General features: G+C 37.3%; 1 protein-coding gene across 1 annotated transcript; it reads left to right on the forward strand.

The window, feature by feature from the left end:
• Window positions 1–513: 513 nt before the first annotated feature.
• LOC137740924 (ras-related protein RABC1) lies at window positions 514–6,399 on the forward strand. Its single transcript, XM_068480733.2, has 6 exons — window positions 514–800; window positions 890–958; window positions 1,992–2,057; window positions 4,798–4,919; window positions 5,629–5,757; window positions 6,069–6,399. Exons 1-6 carry the CDS (start codon window positions 656–658, stop codon window positions 6,177–6,179), a joined length of 642 nt encoding a protein of 213 aa, XP_068336834.1. The 5' UTR covers window positions 514–655; the 3' UTR covers window positions 6,180–6,399.
• Window positions 6,400–20,752: the final 14,353 nt, after the last annotated feature.

The following is a 20,752-nucleotide window of genomic DNA, read 5'->3' on the forward strand; positions in this document are numbered from 1 at the left end:
TGTGAATACTATATATTAGTAGATACCATATGTAGTTTTCAAATTATATTTATTTTCCAAAACAAGGGTTATTGTGTTCAAAATGTTTTTAACTAGATAAATGTTCGATCCACTCACACTTTGTTTTTCGATCCATTGAGGACATAGTGAGACCAAAGGTAACTTTTGGGCCAGATAAGTGGACATGGTAGTTAGGCTATTCACCTACGGATTATGTTGTTCCTTTTTCTGCTATTTTGTCTAGTTGTAATAATGATGTCTTGATTGTGCAAAGCACTACACTTAATTTGTGTAACTATTTATCGACTGCTAGTAGCTCTTGATTGATATGATAATAATGAGATTGTATCCCTTGACATGTGTCCCCAAGTCACTTATAAATTAAAAAAATACCACTAAACCGTAATATGAAATGCACCTCTATTTTTAATTCTTGTGTTAAATAAGCATACAGCAGTAATATTTTATTCTTAGGCCATAATGACCAATTAGTATGTATGTATTAAGTGCGGAATTACGGTTGCATCCTCGGTTGTTCGATTGTTCGATTGTTCGATTGATAGATCATTGGATCTTGGCATTGCATTGCAGCATTGAATGTGGAAATAGAACATTGAAGAGAGAGAGAGAGAGAGAGAGAGAGAGAGAGAGAGAAATGGAGTCGGCGGTGGTTTCGAATCAAGCGGCGGAGTTCGATTACTTGTTCAAGCTCTTGATGATCGGCGACTCAGGCGTCGGCAAGAGCAGTCTTCTCCTCAGCTTCACCTCCGATTCCTTCGAAGACCTTTCGCCTACCATCGGTTTGCATTCCCAATTTCTTCGTTTCAATTTCTTCCGTCGTATTGTTTTTCTTCGCAGATTCTTCATTGTTTCCTTTTGGTGGTTGCAGGTGTTGATTTTAAGGTCAAATATGTTACTCTCGGAGGCAAAAAACTCAAGCTTGCAATTTGGGATACAGGTAAATCCCAATTCACTCGCTGCTTTTCTTGCTAATTTTGTTTTGGAGATTTTTATATTTCTAGATGCCCCTTCTTGTGATTTGATTTGGGGCCCTTTGAATGTGTCATTTACCCACATTTTGGAGGATAACTTTTGGAAATTTCGGATTATTTACAAAAAGAAACGATTGAATTAAGTCGAAAATGTAGTGTTTCTAAAGGATTTAGGATATATGTAGATCACTGTAATGTGATTCATCGTTTTACTGGTCTTTATTTGTTGAGCACAGGCCCGTCTAGTCCTTTCTTGTTCAAGGGATCAAAGTTTCAGAATGTAAATAATGATATAAGAACTTCGATACACTTCTGGTTATTCTTTTTTCTGCTGTGTTGCCAGTGATAGTATTGATTGCCGGTTGTTGTTACTCATCATCTTAAAGATAATATGGCTGTCATAGTAACTAAGTCGCTATATCTATATTGTCATTTGTAAATTTCTGTTGGTTAATTTTTATTTTTCTTAGTGTATTTTTGATCAAACCAACCTAGTTTTGATTGGGAGTACTTTTATTATCATTCCCTCCTTCCCCCCATTTGTTAATATTTTATTTCTTGGCATAACTGTAGAAGCAAGCGTTTTGTTTTATGTGAATATTGTTATTACTTTGAACTTAAGTTGTTCAAGCGTTCTTGTGCAACCACATGTGGTTTCAAAGCACAAATAAGATTATTTCGAGTTGGGAATGAATCAGAAGAGTGGCTGAAGATTTAATATAAATGGTTGAACTCCATTTAATTGATGTGATAAAAATTACTGGAGTTTTGCCACAGTTCACCTTTGTATTCTGCTTGACATTGAGACTTTCTCCATGTCATCATTTTGTTATCAAAGCAATATTTAACTTGACATTCGATATCCTTCATTGCTTCTTTTGCTTAGCGTTCAATTTTATTGTAAATTGGTTTTTCATAGCTATCCTTCACCACTTTTTTAAGTAAAGAGGAGCGTTTGAACTGCTATTTCTAACATTTTCTAAATGTTTATTTACTCAGCTGGTCAGGAGAGATTTAGAACCTTGACAAGTTCATATTACAGAGGTGCACAAGGAATCATTATGGGTAAGTGTTACCTACGCCTGGTTTTATTATTCTTTCAAGTGAAAACTGCAGATAACGATTTATTGCATTGTTGCAAATAGGATACTGCCTCTGTTCTTGAATTTTGATGTGTGTGTTGCAAATAGGATACTATTTGTCTGAGTGATCTAATTATGTTCAAAATTGATAAATCAAAATCTTGTTTGAAAATGTTGATTAGCGGATTTTAATGTAATATATGGCGATTTAATGGTTATCATATTGTTTATGTTGAATGTGAGAAAATAAGTGAGGCACTGTTGTTGATCAAACATGACTAAATTTTCACTACGATTATTTTTTAGCAAAAAGAGGGTGCTTCTTCTCTGTATATAAAGTGAGAGCAGCAAAATGGTGAAGCATTTGAAATACCAGAAAATACCCTCCACAAATTAAAAATTCAATACATTATCATCTAATTAATGAGGGACAAAATAATAAATTCATGACATTTTGAATGAAAACATTTAAAATAAAAACCAACCCACATACTGGGTAGTTCATGGCTTTGCTTCATTTCCTTTTTTTTGAATAGTTTTGTAATAAAAAAAATATAAATCAGTTTTTAAAATAAAAAATCTAAAAGACATAATCTAACATAGAAAGGCCAATTGCAGTGTATGTGTGTGGCAAGAGGCTAGTAGTGTCTAACTTCCAAACCCAACAAGTTTTAAGAGGGTGCTATAGAGGTTTATCTTGAAAAACAAAAAAATGCAACAGATCTGTGCAATTTCGTATATATAGTGCATGTGAGAGTTCTGGTGCTCTTTCTTATGTAGGACATTGCATGGTGGGCGCTGCCTACAATCATAGTGTGCTTTGAAGATATTAGTAACCAGGAAAGATTTGGAGAAAAGAAAGTTTTGGAGTTACATAAAGGTCGATAAATTTGAGAATGGAGAGTACAAATGGAGAAGATAGTTAAGGAGGCGATTTCAAGGAACCAATACATACAAAATGAAAGATTTCAAGGAACCAAGCTTTTAACAGCACAATTTCCATATCCCATTCCAATTCTTTGGAGGATTTTAGAGAAGAAAGGAGTATGAGTAGCATATATCCAAGCTGTAAAGGATATGTATGATAGAATAAGGACTGCCATAAGAACTCATGAAAGACAAACTGAAAACTTTCCCATAACTGTAGGGTTACATCAAGGCTCATCTTTAAGTCCTTACCATTTTACATTGGTAATGGATGAGTTAACGAGACATCTTCAAGATGATATTCTTTGGTGTATGCTTTTTCTAGACTATATAGTGTTGATAGATGAAACTCAGGAGGGAGTAAATGCGAAGCTTAACCTTTGGCGGTAAGTGTTCGAATCTAAAGTTCTTCGCCTAAGTAGGTCAAAGACAAAGTATATAGAGTGCAAGTTCAGTGGGAACAAAGGTTCAAATGAGTTAGGGGTGAGTACTAGAGATCAGAAAGTACCAAAGAGCGAACGCTTTCGCTGTCTTGGATCTATCTTGCAGAAAAATTGAGAATTGGATGGAGACCTCAACCATAGAATACAAACTGAATGGATGAAGTGAAAGAGGACATCGACTATGTTGTGCAACTGTCGTATGCACTAAAGCTCAAGGGAATGCCTAAGACAAAGAGTATTAAAGCTTAATAAAAGCGTAAGTCTGTAGCGGAGATGAGAATGCCTTGTGGATATGTGGGAACACGAGAAATGATAGGATTAGGAATGAGGATATCCGAGGTAAAGTAGCAGTAACTGAAATTGAAGATAAGATGAGAGAAAATCAGTCACGGTGGTTTGGACATGTGAAACGAAGACCTACAAACACTCCGGTTAGAAGATGCGGTTACGAGGCAAAGGCTTAGGGCCAAAGGGGTAGAGGACCTAGAAAGACTTGGAAAGAGACTCTAAGAAAAGACTTGGAGTACTTGGATCTAATGGAAGACTTGGAACAAAACCAAGTGCAGTGGCGTTCTAGGATTCATATAGTCGACCCCACTTAGTGGGATAAGGCTTTGTTGTTGTTGTTGTATTCTGATTTTCTTTACAAGAAATACCTTCTTTTAGGGTTCAAATATAAAGCACCTAGGCCAAGCACTCCTTCAAGCCTAATATGGTTGCAAGAAATACCCTTTAGTTAGAGGCTTCAAATAGAACACTCAAGACTCATTAAAATCCTAAAGGACACATTACGTAATACGACTCTTTTAGAAAACTTAAAGACCTTGAGTTGCTAAGAAATAAAAGAATTGATTCCTAAATTGACTCTTTGACATTAACACTTTCACGTTATATTTATTTATTTTATTATATACTGATTGTTTTCACCATGGTGGATGTTTTGTTCTAGAATTAAAAGTCTGTATTGTAAGATTTGGGCAAATGGTCTTAGTCTTGTGCTACCAAAGTGAATGTTTATCTTCTAATTGCATTTGGATTGTATTAAAAAAATTGCATTTAGATGAAAGGTAGCATATTTATCATTTAAATGTAGTTATTCGAACAAATTTTGTTTGGGCTCTAATTGCATTTAGAATTTTAGATGAAACATAGCGTGTTTATCATTTGTATCTCCTAAAGAACTTTAACGCATTAGTCATTTGTGGTGATTCAAGGGTAATAGTAACCTATAAGGTTATACCGATGCCCATGTTAGAGTGGCTCATTAAGTCTAAAATTATTTGGAACTTGCTAGGGTCTGATTAAGGAATTATTTTCTTAAAAGTATTCATTTGGTTTTTATTACTCCAACAGTTTATGATGTAACAAGGCGAGAAACATTTACAAACCTTTGTGATGTATGGGCAAAAGAAATAGAACTCTACTCAACAAATCAAGACTGCATCAAGATGCTTGTTGGGAACAAAGTTGATAAGGTATTCCAAGGTTCCAATTTAAATTTCTCTGGAGAAGTAAGCTTATTGTTCAATCATTTTGGGGGGCCATGAAATATTTGTTGGTTCATTGTGAGTGCAATTACAGTGCACGCTTTCATAAGTAGGCATTGCAGATATCTGTTTCATATGCTCACATTGTTAACATATTAAATTTGCTTGTACCTTGCATATTAGTTTGTAGTTAAAGAAGGGGTAAAGGTTCAAAACATGGTCATTCTCTCTAAGAGGATAAACAGATTACTGGAACCCTTTAAATCAGATTTTCATGGTAGTTCTAGTTGGAAATAATGTATTCATTTTCTGGTTTATGAACTGCAACCTATTCTGTCGTGTGCTACTTTTACATGCAAAATGAGGGTTTTGAGAGGCTGTTCCACCTCGTCGTTTGATTTTGATTTTAAATTCTCTGTGTATTTTTTTTTCAATCCCTATTATGTCTCGTGCTATTGTTAGATTACCACAAGCTGTCTGGTTTTCTATTTTGGATTTCCCTTACTTGTTAGGCACTTGGTATGCAAGTTTGGTGGACATATAAGTAAATAATGACAGGCAAGATTGCAGATCAAGTTGATCTGAGGTCCTTATTTTTCCAAGCACCAAATTGTCGATGACCTTGGACCATTATACTATCTTGTTTTGACGCCTTTTGCTCATTTAATACTTATTCAGATCGATCCTTATTTTCCAGGAAAGTGACAGGGTTGTAACAAAGAAAGAGGGAATAAATTTCGCCAGGGAATCTGGGTGCCTCTTTATTGAATGCAGTGCTAAAACTCGAGTTAATGTGCAGCAGTGCTTTGAAGAGCTTGTTTTAAAGGTTCAGAGACCTTTTCAGTTACTATTTCTTTTTGCTAACAAGACCTTTGAATTTGTAGTCCCATTTATTGTGTCTGCACTAACCCGTGGAACTCATGCGTTGAGAATAAATATCTAGGAAAAAAAAAAAAAAAGACTGAATATGCAACTGTTTGCATCGTAACAATGGAAAGGAAACTTTGATAGAACTTGCTTAAAAGAATTATGGTAGATTAATTAGACGTAGGTTGAATGCCTGATAATCTTACTATCCAAAAAGAATGGTAGCTCAAATTAAATGATGGCCTGATAATTGTAACTATGTTTATGCAGATTCTGGATACTCCCAGTCTCTTAGCCGAGGGGTCTAAAGGGGTGAAGAAGAATAACATCTTTAAGGAGAAACTGCCGCAGGCTGACGCATCGACGAGCGGATGTTGCTGAAGCTTACTCACTTGTCTCAAACTAGTGCATTTCAGATCTCTAATTGGCACTAAATTGGTCCCTTTGTCACTCCAGAAGGAATTATTCTCATTCTATGAAGTGCAAATCTCTTGTAAAATATAGCTCATCTGATTTCTTCCGCATTTTTTTTTGTTTCCTATGGGACTAATTTGTGCGTACAAACACAATTCATATTTAATATATTCCCACTTTGATATTACCTGATTGTGGCAACATGAACGAAGCATACAAAACTAAAATAAAAATTGTAAGGCATATGGGGCAATTTCTCTTCAACTCATACCATTCCGAGTATAAACTCTCTCTCTCTCTCCCTTTTTTGTGTAGCTTAGAGTAATAATATTGTTTGTAATAACAAAATATAAGTAGAGATCAGTGTTGTTCATTTGGCAGTTGTCTCGAAAGAACTTTGCACTAAGTATCCAAGTCTAGGGGCCTGTTTGAAAGTACATTTTAAAATAATTAAAAGTACTTTCAGATCAATAAAAATGCATGGCGGTTTGACATAAAAGAAATTGAAGTGTTCCTAGGTTCAAAAAAACACTTTTAAGTATCTTTCCCAAAGCATTTGCATTTTTATTAAAAATTTCAATGTGCTTCTAATAAAAGTGCTTCAACTGAAAGTGCATTTAAACACAAGTGCTTCTTAGATAAGCTGTTCCAAACAAGCCATAATTTTATCGGTACGATGGTGTCCGATCCCTATCCTGATTTAAGGCATCCACTTCTTCTTCTTCCTCCTCCTTAACTCAATCAGCAAACCTAAGGTTGCCATTGCTGAGCAGGCGCTAGGTTCTCGTCTCTCCCTTTAGCTACTTTTCTGCTCCCAAGTAAAGCTAGTTGTAGTGACTCCAACAGTATGAATGTAAATTCAGCAACCCCTTCTGGTGTCACTTCTTCTGCTCTCACAAGATTCAACCCGATGAGCGCTGCTGAGAGAGACGCAAGGGATGCGTTTTCTCATAGAACATCGGATGCCTTGGAGTTGTTGAAAGGGAGGGAACTGCAGGCTCAGCGTGTATAATTTATTAACTCACTCTGAAAACAAGCTGCTGCTATGCTATGCCTATCATATCATTTCTCTCACTCACTCTCTACTTACAATTTTTATAAACACATCGGAATCAAAATATGACTGTTAATGATAAAGGGACCGTTAACTTTTAATTTAGCAATGTCAGATTGTAATATGGTCCGCATTACTTGAGCTAGGAAGATGTAAGGTCTTTTGTGAAGCTGCATAATGTGCCGTCTTGATAGGAGTATATTCATGCGACTTAATTAGCTTGTTCTCGTGCATTTATGTTGTGTTTACTTAGCTATTTTAGTGTTTAAGGCTACTTTTGTGTATTTTCAGATTATAAGGCCAAAGTGTGCAAGAAGATGCAAATTGGAGTCTTTTGGAGCGAAAGAGGAATGAATGAGTTGAAGATTTGAAGAAACGACGAATTCCTACTCCAACGATGAATTCTTACCAAAACAAGGAATCCTACTCAAACAAGGTTTCCTACTTGAAGTAGGAAAGTTAACCCTAAGTTTCCCGTTTTGGTAAATTTTCCTAAACTTAAACGTCCGTATTTTCTAGCCACTTTGTAGGCCTTGTATACACTTTAGTACACAAGACCAAGGCCCTAGCCCAATTCCCTTCCCTTGCCGTGCAAGGGGGGGGGTAGTTTTGTCTCATTTTATGCATTTAAACCCTAAACCCTAATAACCCTAGTTCTACAACCTTGCAGCTGCACCTTAATTCAAATTGATTCACCTTTCATTCCATATTCATTCACCCTAATATTCACCCAAAAATCCCATAAGCCGTTCTCTCCCATTTTTCCACCATAAGCCGTGCCCCCCCCCCCCCAATTTACCATTGACCCTAATAAAATAAAAAATCTGGCCGCAGCCACCATACAATATTATTCACCTTTGCCGTGCATTCTAGGAGGATTAAACCTAATTTTGACCCTAAGCCGTAGCATATTCACCCTAATTTCATTCCATTCATACACATATTGTTTCACGAAGCCACCATCACCCATTCTATCCAATTCTCTCCCAAAAACCCGTGCATTCCATCACCCAAAAACCATTAGCAGCAACCAATTCCAGCCTTCCCCCATCACTGCCACAGCTATCTCCACCTTCCCAACCACCTTCCACACCTTCACACACCATCTACCAACCTTGCCGCACCACCCAACCTCCCTAAATCCATCCCTAACCCAGAAAACTATCCAGCAATTCCCTAACACTCTCTGCCGCAGCAAGGAGAAGAGGAAAGAGGAGCTTCGACGCGCAGAAATTCAAGTGGATTCGTTGTGCGTTCTAGGTGTAATCAATCCTTTGTGCTTTATGTTTAAATTCAATTGTATTTCTCTTTTTGTGAACATGAGAGGCTAAACCCCTATTTAGCTAGGGGGTGATTCGAAACCATGTTTATGCTTGCAATATGAATTGATTACTTTTGGTTGGAATTTCATGAATGGTGAATTCAATTTGTTTAACTGCTTGATCGATAACTTATTTATGTATGTTGATTGAGAGTGCACGCTTAATTTTCATGCATGAATATGACGCTAGAATATAAGTGAGTTTCACCTAATAGTTATGAACTTATATTCACAAGTAGTGGAGGTTGCTTATAAACAATCGCGTTAAATGAATTCTTGGCACTAGTTTCATGCTCATCATAGTAACGAATGCCTCGTCAACACTTATAGTTTTCATGATGCTAAATGATATTTGATTGTATCTTTATTGTGCTTTTCACGTAAAGGACTTTTGGAGAATGTTTTGAATTGCGTTGCGCTAACCCATCCAATTCATTAACTTAAGGAAAACTTGACGGTTAATTTAAGCGGACCTAATTAACCCGGGGTGTTGAGTTTCATAATTGATCGAAAGACCAACTGAAAATCATCTTGTATGCAAGTGTAACATGTGTGGAGAAGAACCTTCTAGCTAGCATTCATCCATATCTTCATCACATTCATATTTACATTCTGTCTTTAAATTACAATCTGTGCATTTAGTTTAATTTCGTCAAAACCTCAATCCCCCTTTACTTTAGTGTCTAATTTAGTTAGAAAGTGTCTTAGTTTGTGTTTATAAGTGTTTTGTATTCTTTGAGTCTTTTGATTTGTTTTAGTGTTTTATTGTTTAGTTTTGCATTCTTTGAGTCTAGTTTAGTGTTTTTAATGTTTGTTTTACGTTTTTGAGTCAGTTTCCAAGTGATTTAGTAATCCCTCCTAATCCCCGGCAACGGCGCCAAAAATTTGATGCGAACTAATTAAGCACACCTTAAGCAAGGCGCAACGTGATAAATTAAAAAAGGATGCACGTTTTTATGTGTGGGACAACCCTTATTTGTGGAAAATAGGCCCGGATCAAATTGTGCGTCGTTGTGTTCATGAATCTGAATTTAATTCCATTTTGAGTTTTTGCCATACATATGCATGTGGTGGACACTTTGGCACACAACGCACAGCGTTTAAGGTTCTTGAAAGTGGTTTTTATTGGCCTACATTGTTTAGAGATGCTAGGGCTTTTTGCTTAACATGTGATAGATGTCAAAAGACCGGAAGTTTAGGCCAAAGAGACCAAATGCCACAAACCCCAATCCTTGTTGTTGAAATCTTTGATGTTTGGGGTATTGATTTTATGGGTCCGTTCCCTATGTCTTTTGGTTTTACGTACATTTTACTTGCCGTTGATTATGTGTCAAAGTGGGTGGAATCTAAAGCCACCCGAACTAACGATTCTAAAGTTGTTGCAGATTTTGTAAAATCTAACATTTTCTCTAGATTTGGGATGCCTCGAGTACTCATAAGCGATGGTGGGTCTCATTTCTGCAACCGTACCATTGCGGCACTGCTCAAGAAGTACAACGTGTTGCATAAGGTTTCCACACCTTATCACCCCCAAACTAGTGGCCAAGCCGAAGTTTCAAATCGAGAAATCAAGCAAATCCTGGAAAAGACTGTTGGGCCGAATAGAAAGGATTGGAGCTTGCGTTTGGAGGATGCACTGTGGGCCTATCGAACGGCTTACAAAACGCCCATTGGTATGTCCCCATTTCGGCTAGTCTATGGCAAGCCGTGCCATCTACCCGTAGAGCTTGAGCATAAGGCACATTGGGCGGTCAAGACCTTCAATATGGATGTGGACGCGGCGGGAAACCATAGGAAGCTACAATTGAGCGAGCTTGAAGAGATTAGGCATGAAGCGTATGAGAATGCCCGGATTTACAAGGAGAAGACCAAGGCCGTCCATGACAAGATGATTCGAGGCAAAACCTTCTCAATCGGGCAGAAAGTGTTGTTATTCAATTCCCGTCTTCGATTATTCCCTGGTAAGTTACGTTCTAAGTGGGTTGGTCCATTTGTTATCACTAATGTTTTTGTGCATGGTGCAGTCCAAATACAAAGTTTGAAAACTGGACAAGAATTCAAGGTGAATGGCCATAGGTTGAAACCCTACTACGAGAACTTTGTTGAGCATGTTGTGGAGGAGATCCCATTGCATGCCGTGGGCTCCAATGGGGAATGAGCATAACGTCGTCCGGCTGCAAGACGTAAAAGAAAGCGCTACTTGGGAGGCAACCCATGCAATCAACAAAGGAAAAAATTGGGAATCGCTCCACACTCAGATTTGCGTCCCTAAACCCTTTCCTTTGTTGCTTACTTTATGTTATGTGTATTGTGTTTAATTGTGTCTAAAACATTGAGGACAATGTTGAGTTTAAGTGTGGGGGGGTAACATTCTGTTTTGAGATATTTTTGCATGAAATTCGTAGGGTATTACCACCTAACATGTCTAAACTTGTTTCCCACTGTTTTTAAGTGTTTTTAAGCTTTTTTAGAGTGTGTTGACTTAAAAATCCGAAAATACCATAAAAATTTGAAAAATTGTTTTGAAAAACCCAAAAAGAGTTGTTTTTGTGTGTTTGTTTGTGTCGTAGGTCACCTTCCAACACAATGATGAGGATTTGGTTTTTAAGTGCATGATGGTTAAAAGAAGTTACAAACATGGATGGACGTTTGATATACTCTTTGGTTTATGCTTGTTTGTAGTTATAGTTTACGAATTCACATGTAATCACAAAAGAAAAAATTAGTTTTTGTAGCATGCTTGAAGGAAGGAACTTAAACAAAAGCTACATCCCTGTGAGACTTGAGCCTAAACGTTATTTGGAGAGTTAAAATCTGTGCATTATTGTTTTCTGAAGTCGTTGCATGATCTCATTATTCTTTGCTTGGTTACTACTTAGAAGGCGTTTCATCACTTAATTCCAAATGCTAGAACTCATGCCCATTTCATTCAAAGCATGTCATTGATTTGCATAACACGTATTCAAGATGAAGTTGTGTAGTGACCACCATCAAAGCCAAACAGCCATGTGCCCTTCACTCATTTTGTGTTTAAGTTTAACCCCATTGAGCCGTGTTAGCCCATGTTCTTTGTTAACCCACATTATCCTCACCTAGCCTAGATTAGGACCATCCGTACCCTTGTTCTTGAAGCATAGTAAGCATGAATGAATTCCTTTTGATTAATGTGTTGCAGAAAATAAGTGTGGGGGAAGGATGATGGATGTGAGTTATGTGCCATAGGCACGGCTAGAAAGAAAAAAAAAAAAAAAGAGTTGAAAAGTATTGTTTGTTGAAGTAAGGGCCCAAAACAATGAATTAGGCCTTAAGAGTTGTTGAATCTCCCCTTTATGTCTAAAAGTTGATTTCTGCATTCTAAGTGAATTCTAAGTCTCAATTTCATTACTTTGCTTGCTATTGCTTAAGGAACTTTTGTTTATCCCTATCTTTCCTTGTTAGCCAACACCCCAAGCCTCGTTACAACCCTTGACTTCTATCTTGAGTGTTGTGCATTTCAATTGTGGAGTTTGAATTTGGTATGAGCATATGGTGTCACTGGTTCTCGCATCTAAGTAGTAGCGTTCCATTCATGAGATCATATCTAAACACGGTTAATTACTCCAGAAATTGCTTTCTTTGTTATAACGTATGTGAGTACTAGTCTTTCATGTTTACATCAATCTTCTCACATATAACTAGTGTAGGGTGTGTAGTCAGAAAATCTGAGTGAAAATTGAGTGAATAACTAGTGAGGAATTGAGGGAATTCTCTAAGGCATGTTACTACATTCAAAATGTGTTTTAATTGATTAAATGCGAACTAGTGAACTATGACTATGATTAAGTATGTGCTTGAGGGGAAGGAAGACTAAAAGCTATGTGAGTAACGATCTTTGACATGTCATGTTTTATTGGAAATCCCTGAGGCAACGTTGGAAGGTTTAGGTTATGTTTCGTTTGTTTTGTTTTGTCTTGTTTACTTTAGTTGTTTTGTTTTGCTCGAGGACTAGCAAAAGTTAAGTGTGGGGGAATTTGATAGGAGCATATTCATGCGACTTAATTAGCTTGTTCTCGTGCATTTATGTTGTGTTTACTTAGCTATTTTAGTGTTTAAGGCTACTTTTGTGTATTTTCAGATTATAAGGCCAAAGTGTGCAAGAAGATGCAAATTGGAGTCTTTTGGAGCGAAAGAGGAATGAATGAGTTGAAGATTTGAAGAAACGACGAATTCCTACTCCAACGATGAATTCTTACCAAAACGAGGAATCCTACTCAAACAAGGTTTCCTACTTGAAGTAGGAAAGTTAACCCTAAGTTTCCCGTTTTGGTAAATTTTCCTAAACTTAAACGTCCGTATTTTCTAGCCACTTTGTAGGCCTTGTATACACTTTAGTACACAAGACCAAGGCCCTAGCCCAATTCCCTTCCCTTGCCGTGCAAGGGGGGGGTAGTTTTGTCTCATTTTATGCATTTAAACCCTAAACCCTAATAACCTTAGTTCTACAACCTTGCAGCCGCACCTTAATTCATATTGATTCACCTTTCATTCCATATTCATTCACCCTAATATTCACCCAAAAATCCCATAAGCCGTTCTCTCCCATTTTTCCACCATAAGCCGTGGCCCCCCCCCCATTTACCATTGACCCTAATAAAATAAAAAATCTGGCCGCAGCCACCATACAATATTATTCACCTTTGCCGTGCATTCTAGGAGGATTAAACCTAATTTTGACCCTAAGCCGTAGTGCATAATCTTGGTAGATATGTGAATGAATGAAGGGAATGTTTTGCAAACATCCTGCCGAGTGTTCCCTTTGGTTTTGTGAAAGTTTCTTGTGCACTACATAGTCTTGATTAGGAACCAAAGTTGCACATCACAATTAGGCTCATGATTAGAGACATTTGATCAAATCCACACATCATATGGCTGATCATATCTAAGTGAAACAAACCCAAGAAATAAGTAGAGGGATGAGTATAATCTGACTTAACAAGCATGGACTTGGCTTAGCAATGGTGAAATCGAATCTCTAGCTTCATCTCCATTTGTGCTATCTCTTTTTATTAGCTGTTGATTCATTCATTTTGTGTTTACTTCATTTCCTTATGCTCGTCATTTCCTTGTGTTGATTCATCAAATTTTTAGTGGTAAGTATTCCCGCCTGTCACGCGGGTGACCCGGGTTCGATCCCCGGCAACGGCGCCAAAATTTGATGCGAGAATTATACGCACACAAATTAAACCCTCTTTTTGACAATTGTAGTAAGTATGTAAGTAGGGATCGTTCTGGACCGGGGATTAGGAGGGATTGTTAATCACTTGGATTTGACTCAAAAATGCTAAAAACACAATCTAAAACACTATACTAGACTCAAAGAATGCAAAACTAAACTTTAAAACACTAAGACAAACCAAAGACTCAAAATGCTTTAAAGCATAAACTAAATTGATTTCTAACTAAATTGAACAATAAGGTAAAGGGGGATTTAGGTTTTGATTAAACTAAATGACAGATTGTAAATTAAAGCATAAGGAAATGAAGTAAACACAAAATGAATGAATCAACAGCTAATAAAAAGAGATAGCACAAATGGAGATGAAGCTAGAGATTCGATTTCACCATTGCTAAGCCAAGTCCATGCTTGTTAAGTCAGATTATACTCATCCCTCTACTTATTTCTTGGGTTTGTTTCACTTAGATATGATCAGCCATATGATGTGTGGATTTGATCAAATGTCTCTAATCATGAGCCTAATTGTGATGTGCAACTTTGGTTCCTAATCAAGACTATGTAGTGCACAAGAAACTTTCACAAAACCAAAGGGAACACTCGGCAAGATGTTTGCAAAACATTCCCTTCATTCATTCACATATCTACCAAGATTATGCATGATGTGTGCTTTAATCTTGGCTAAACAACCTGTGGTTAATTCAAATGATGATCAAGCATTAAAATCAACACACTAAGTCACAATTAAATCGGAGAATGAAACAAGAAATAGATAGATTAAATGAGAATTCTGAATTAACTACATGGCAATCTTGCAAGGCTACATCGAATCCCTAGAGAGAGATTAGTTACACTTCATGTTTACAAAAGGTTTGACATAAAAATATATAACATGAGTGAACATAGGATTAAGAAGAAAGAACCCTTGAAGCAAAACTGATGTCGAAATCCTTTAAGAAATGGGAGAGTGTATCTAATGGAATGAAGCCGAGAGGAAGTTCCTCATGGTACAAAACAAAGAGAATCAAAGAAACACCTAAACATTCCAACAACTCAAACTTGAATTGTATGAACGTTTAGGCCCTCTTATCTTCCTCTTCGTCGTAGCACAAGGTCTAAGGGATGTTGTTGGTGTGTTGAATGGATTGGGGAATTATGGAAATGGATGAGGGGTGGTGTTTGGATTATAAGGGAATGGTAGCTCACGGCAATGAGGGAAGATTGGATGTGTTTGTGATGTGTTGTGTATGAAAATGAGATATTTTTGTGTATGAATGCATGGGTTTTTATAGGGGGAATGGGAGAATATGTGGGTGATTGTTTAAGAGTGAATGTGGTTGTTATGATTGAGAGTGCATGTGGATGAAATGATGAAGTAGGAAGGTGGAAATGCATGTGTTGAATTGGTGGTGCAATGATGAAAGAGTAAGTGCATGTGTGTGTGAATGGTGGTAGCTAGGGTGAATTATGATGAATGCATGTGGAATAAAGATGGAGAAGGTGGTGTAATGATGAAGGATTAAGTGCATGTGTGTGTGAATGGTGGTGCAATGATGAAAGAGTAAGTGCATGCATGTGTGTGTAAATGGTGTTTCTTGATGGTTTTGGGGTTGTGATGCATGTGAATGCATGTGGCTAAGGGTTGTTGATTGGGCTAGAGGTTTTGCATGGCTCAAAGGATTGTTTGATTGGGCTAGGCCCTTTGTTTTATGTCCAAAGTGCATACAAGGCTTTCAAATTCGTCCAACACTTTGGCTCCAAGCATATGCTATCCATTCCAAGCCCAATTTTGCTCCAAAATGCTCCAAAATGCATCTTTTTGCTTCCTTAGCCATATGAACCTAAAAACACACGAAAATGGCTTAAACTACTAAAACAATTATGAATTAACAACATAGATGCACGAAAACAAGCTAAGTAAGTCGCCTAAATATGCTCCTATCACGTAACATATTCACCCTAATTTCATTCCATTCATACACATATTGTTTCACGCAGCCACCATCACCCATTCTATCCAATTCTCTCCCAAAAACCCGTGCATTCCATCACCCAAAAACCATCAGCCGCAACCAATTCCAGCCTTCCCCCATCACTGCCGCAGCTATCTCCACCTTCCCAGCCACCTTCCACACCTTCACACACCATCTACCAACCTTGCCGCACCACCCAACCTCCCTAAATCCATCCCTAACCCAGAAAACTATCCAGCAATTCCCTAAACACTCTCTGCCGCAGCAAGGAGAAGAGGAAAGAGGAGCTTCGACGCGCAGAAATTCAAGTGGATTCGTTGTGCGTTCTAGGTGTAATCAATCCTTTGTGCTTTATGTTTAAATTCAATTGTATTTCTCTTTTTGTGAACATGAGAGGCTAAACCCCTATTTAGGTAGGGGGTGATTCGAAACCATGTTTATGCTTGCAATATGAATTGATTACTTTTGGTTGGAATTTCATGAATGGTGAATTCAATTTGTTTAACTGCTTGATCGATAACTTATTTATGTATGTTGATTGAGAGTGCACGCTTAATTTTCATGCATGAATATGACGCTAGAATATAAGTGAGTTTCACCTAATAGTTATGAACTTATATTCACAAGTAGTGGAGGTTGCTTATAAACAATCGCGTTAAATGAATTCTTGGCACTAGTTTCATGCTCATCATAGTAACGAATGCCTCGTCAACACTTATAGTTTTCATGATGCTTAATGATCTTTGATTGTATCTTTATTGTGCTTTTCACGTAAAGGACTTTTGGAGAATGTTTTGAATTGTGATAGGAGCATATTCATGCGACTTAAATGGCTTGTTCTCGTGCATTTACGTTATGTTTCTCTAGTTATTTTAGTCCTTTATGCTTCTTTTGTGTGTTTTCAGGTTCTAAGGGCAAGGTATGCAAAAGGATGCCTTTTGGAGCCTTTTGGAGCAAATTAGAGATTGGAATGGATATCATATGCTTGGAGCCAAGAGGATGGACGAAATTAAAGACTTGAAGTAGGAAAGTTAAATCCTAAAAGACCTCATGTTTAAGCATCATTGAAGACTCCTACGCATTTTAGAACACAAAAAACAACATTCCTTGCAACCTTAGGACATTGTCGTGTGTTTCCTTGTGTCTCCCTTCCTTGCCATGCAAGGAAGGGCTTTGTTCCCTATTTTAAACACTTAAAGCATTCACTTATCATATCATTCACTTATTATAAGCATTCACTTATCATATCATTCACTTATCAAACCATTCACTTATCACTTCCATTCACTTATCACTTATCACTTCCATTCACTTATCACTCACCACATATCATTCATTTATCACTTAACATATCATTCATTTATCACTTAATACATCATTCACTTATCACTTATCATACTCATAATCATCTACACATTTCAACCATTTAAACATATGCATTTCAACTCACATGCATCATCATCATGCAACCAACCTTGCCACATGCTTTCCAAGCTTTCCCCCTTCATCATTAAGCCACATTCACTCCCATTTCTCTCCCCTTAACAGCCCTAAACCGTACATAATTAAAGGACACCATTCAACACACACATGCACCAAAAGACAACATTGGCATGCATCACATGCATTTCCAACACTTCCCCCTTTGTGCCGTGCCTTCCCTTCCACTTTCCAACCACATTCTTTCAATTCCCACTTCATCATTACACCACCTAAGCCACATGCACTCCCATTCTTTAATTCAGCCACTTAATCATTCAACCACAAAACAATCACACAACACACCAACACACATGCATCCTGAAATTCTTTGCCGTGCAATCACATGCATTTCCCTTGACATTTTCAGCCATCACACTTCATCATTACACCACCATTCACTCTTTAACCCACACACACTTCACACAAACAACATTCACATGCATTCACATGCATTTCCAACACAAAACACACTCAAAACCGTGGCCACCTTTGCATTTCAGCATTCCCATTTGCATTTTCAGATTTCCAGCTTTCCAACCTAGCCACATTCACATGCATTCACTCATAATCATTCACCAAACTTGCAGCCACATTTCCACCCACCTCCTAGCTGTCATGTTCCCTCCATTACTCCTATAAATACCCTTGCATTCATTCATTCAAGGACATCTCATTTTTCCATTCACAACACAAACACAACCCTTGTGCCGCAAATCCCCTTCCATTTCTGTGCAGTTTTTCTCCTCCATTGCAGCCACTATCCAACCACTTCCCATCCCTCCAAAACACTTCACATAATCCCCAAAGCTCACCTTAGACCTTGTGCTACAACAACGAGGAAGAGAAGAGTGCCTAAACGTTCATACAATTCAAGTTTGAGTTGTTGGAATGTTTAGGGGTTTCTTTGATTTCAAAGTTTAAATTTAATTCTCTTTGTTTTGTACGTATGAGAATGGAAGAGAAGAGTGCCTAAACGTTCATACAATTCAAGTTTGAGTTGTTGGAATGTTTAGGGGTTTCTTTGATTTCAAAGTTATGAGGAACTAAACCCCCTTTAGCTAGGGGGTGATTCGAAACTATGTTTATATTTGCAATATGAATTGATTAACTTTCGTTGGAATTTCATAAGTTGTGGATTCAATTTGTTTAACTGTTTGATTGATAACTTATTTATGAATGTTTATTAAGAATGCGCGCTTAATTTTCATGCATGAATATGACGCTAGAATATAAGTGAATTTCACCTAATCGTTATGAACTTATATTCACAAGTAGTGGAGGTTGCTTATAAACAATCGCGTTAAATGAATTCTTGGCACGAGTTTCATGCTCATCATAGTAACGAATGCCTCGTCAACACTTATAGTTTTCATAATGCTTAATGATCTTTGATTGTATCTTTATTGTGCTTTTCACGTAAAGGAATTTTGGAGAATGTGGTGAATTGCGTTGCGCTAACCCATCCAATTCATTAACTTAAGGAGAACTTGACGGTTAATTTAAGCGGACTTAATTAACCCGGAGTGTTGAGTTTCATAATTTATCGAAAGACCAACTGAGAATCAATCTTGTATGCAAGTGTAACATGTGTGGAGAAGAACCCCTTGGCTATTCCATCATCCATATTTTCATCACATTCATATTTACGTTTTGCCTTTAATTACAATTTGTCCATTTAATTTAATCTCGTCCAAACACAATCCCCCCCATCTTTTGTTAAGTCTTAATCATTCGTATTTGTTTTATTTTTGTGTTTTCAAGTATTTGAAGTCTTGTGTACTTGTTTTGAGTTCTTGTTAAGTCAGTTAAGTGTTTTAAAAATTAGTTTTATTTATTTGAATCAAGTGTTTAGCACCCCTAGTTAATCCCCGGTTAGAACGATCCCTACTTACATCATTACTACAATTGTCACAAATAGGGTTTAGTTTGTGTGCGTATAATATACGTACCAAATTGCGTTGCGCTAACCCATCCAATTCATTAACTTAAGGAAAACTTGATGGTTAATTTAAGCGGACCTAATTAACCCGGGGTGTTGAGTTTCATAATTGATCGAAAGACCAACTGAAAATCATCTTGTATGCAAGTGTAACATGTGTGGAGAAGAACCTTCTAACTAGCATTCTGATGCGAACTAATTAAGCACACAAATTAAAACCCTCTTGTGACAATTGTAGTATAAGTATAAGTAGGGATCGTTCTTAACCGGGGATTAGGAGGGATTACTAAATCGCTTGGAAATTGACTCAAAAACGTAAAACAAACGTTAAAAACAATAAACTAGACTCAAAGAATGCAAAACTAAACAATAAAACACAAACTAAGACACGTTCTAACTAAATTGAACACTAAAGTAAAGGGGGATTGAGGTTTTGACGAAATTAAACTAAATGCAACGATTGTAATTTAAAGGCAGAATGTAAATATGAATGTGATGAAAATATGGATGAATGCTAGCTAGAAGGTTCTTCTCCACACATGTCACACTTGCATACAATTTGATTTTCAGTTGGTCTTTCGATGAATTATGAAACTCAACACCCCGGGTTAATTAGGTCCGCTTAAATTAACCGTCAAGTTTTCCTTAAGTTAATGAATTGGATGATTGCATGCGACAACCCAAAGCATTCCCCACAAGTTCCCTACATGAATTGCATAATAGAGATACAAGCAAGAATCATTAAGCATCATGAAAACTATAAGTGTTGACGAGGCATTCGTTACTATGATTGCATGAAACTTATGCCAAGAATTTATTTAACGCGATTGTTTATAAGCAACCTCCACTACTTGTGAATATAAGTTCATAACTATTAGGTGAAATTCACTTATATTCTAGCGTCATATTCATGCATGAAAATTAAGCGTGCACTCTCAATAAACATACACAAATAAGTTATCAATCAAGCAGTTAAACAAATTGAATCCAAAATACATGAAATTCCAACCAAAAGTAATCAAATCATATTGCAAGCATAAACATGGTTTCGAATCACCCCCTAACTAAATAGGGATTTAGCCTCTCATGTTCACAACAAGAAAAATAAAATTGAATTTAAACATAACGAACAAAGGATGGATTACACCTAAAACGCACAACAAATCCACTTGAATTTCTGCGCGTCCAAGCTCCTCCTTCTCCCTTCCTTGATGCGGCAGAGAGGTTTATGGTGTGGAATGGTGGAATGGTGGCTGCAAGGGTGGGAAGGCAGCGGACAGGTTGGAAAAATGGCTGGAATGGGTGGTGAAAAGTTGCGGCTGTTCAGTTTTTGGGTGGTGGGATGCGGCAGTTTTTTTTTGTGTGTGACTTAGGGTGGATACGGCTTAGGGAGAATGCTGGAAATTCATGGGGAATGCACGGATTGCAGGGCCAAATGGAAGGGTGGCTGCGGCTGTATGATTATGGAATGGGAGTCACGGCTTAGATAGAAATTAGGGTGCATGATAGAATGGCAGCCACGGTTTTTTTTAATGAGAATTAGGGTTAACTTTGATAAA

Source organism: Pyrus communis, chromosome 15 (genome assembly GCF_041283825.1).
Source record: "Pyrus communis isolate YQ-2024b chromosome 15, ASM4128382v1, whole genome shotgun sequence".
In the NCBI taxonomy this organism is placed as follows: Eukaryota; Viridiplantae; Streptophyta; class Magnoliopsida; order Rosales; family Rosaceae; genus Pyrus; species Pyrus communis.

Bases quoted from the DNA above. Each gene is read 5' to 3' on its own strand.
- LOC137740924 (XM_068480733.2), top strand. From the start codon at position 656: ATGGAGTCGGCGGTGGTTTCGAATCAAGCGGCGGAGTTCGATTACTTG. The intron at 959-1,991 runs GTAAATCCCAAT...TTATTTACTCAG, and splicing joins GCTTGCAATTTGGGATACAG to CTGGTCAGGAGAGATTTAGA. The intron at 2,058-4,797 runs GTAAGTGTTACC...TTACTCCAACAG, and splicing joins TGCACAAGGAATCATTATGG to TTTATGATGTAACAAGGCGA.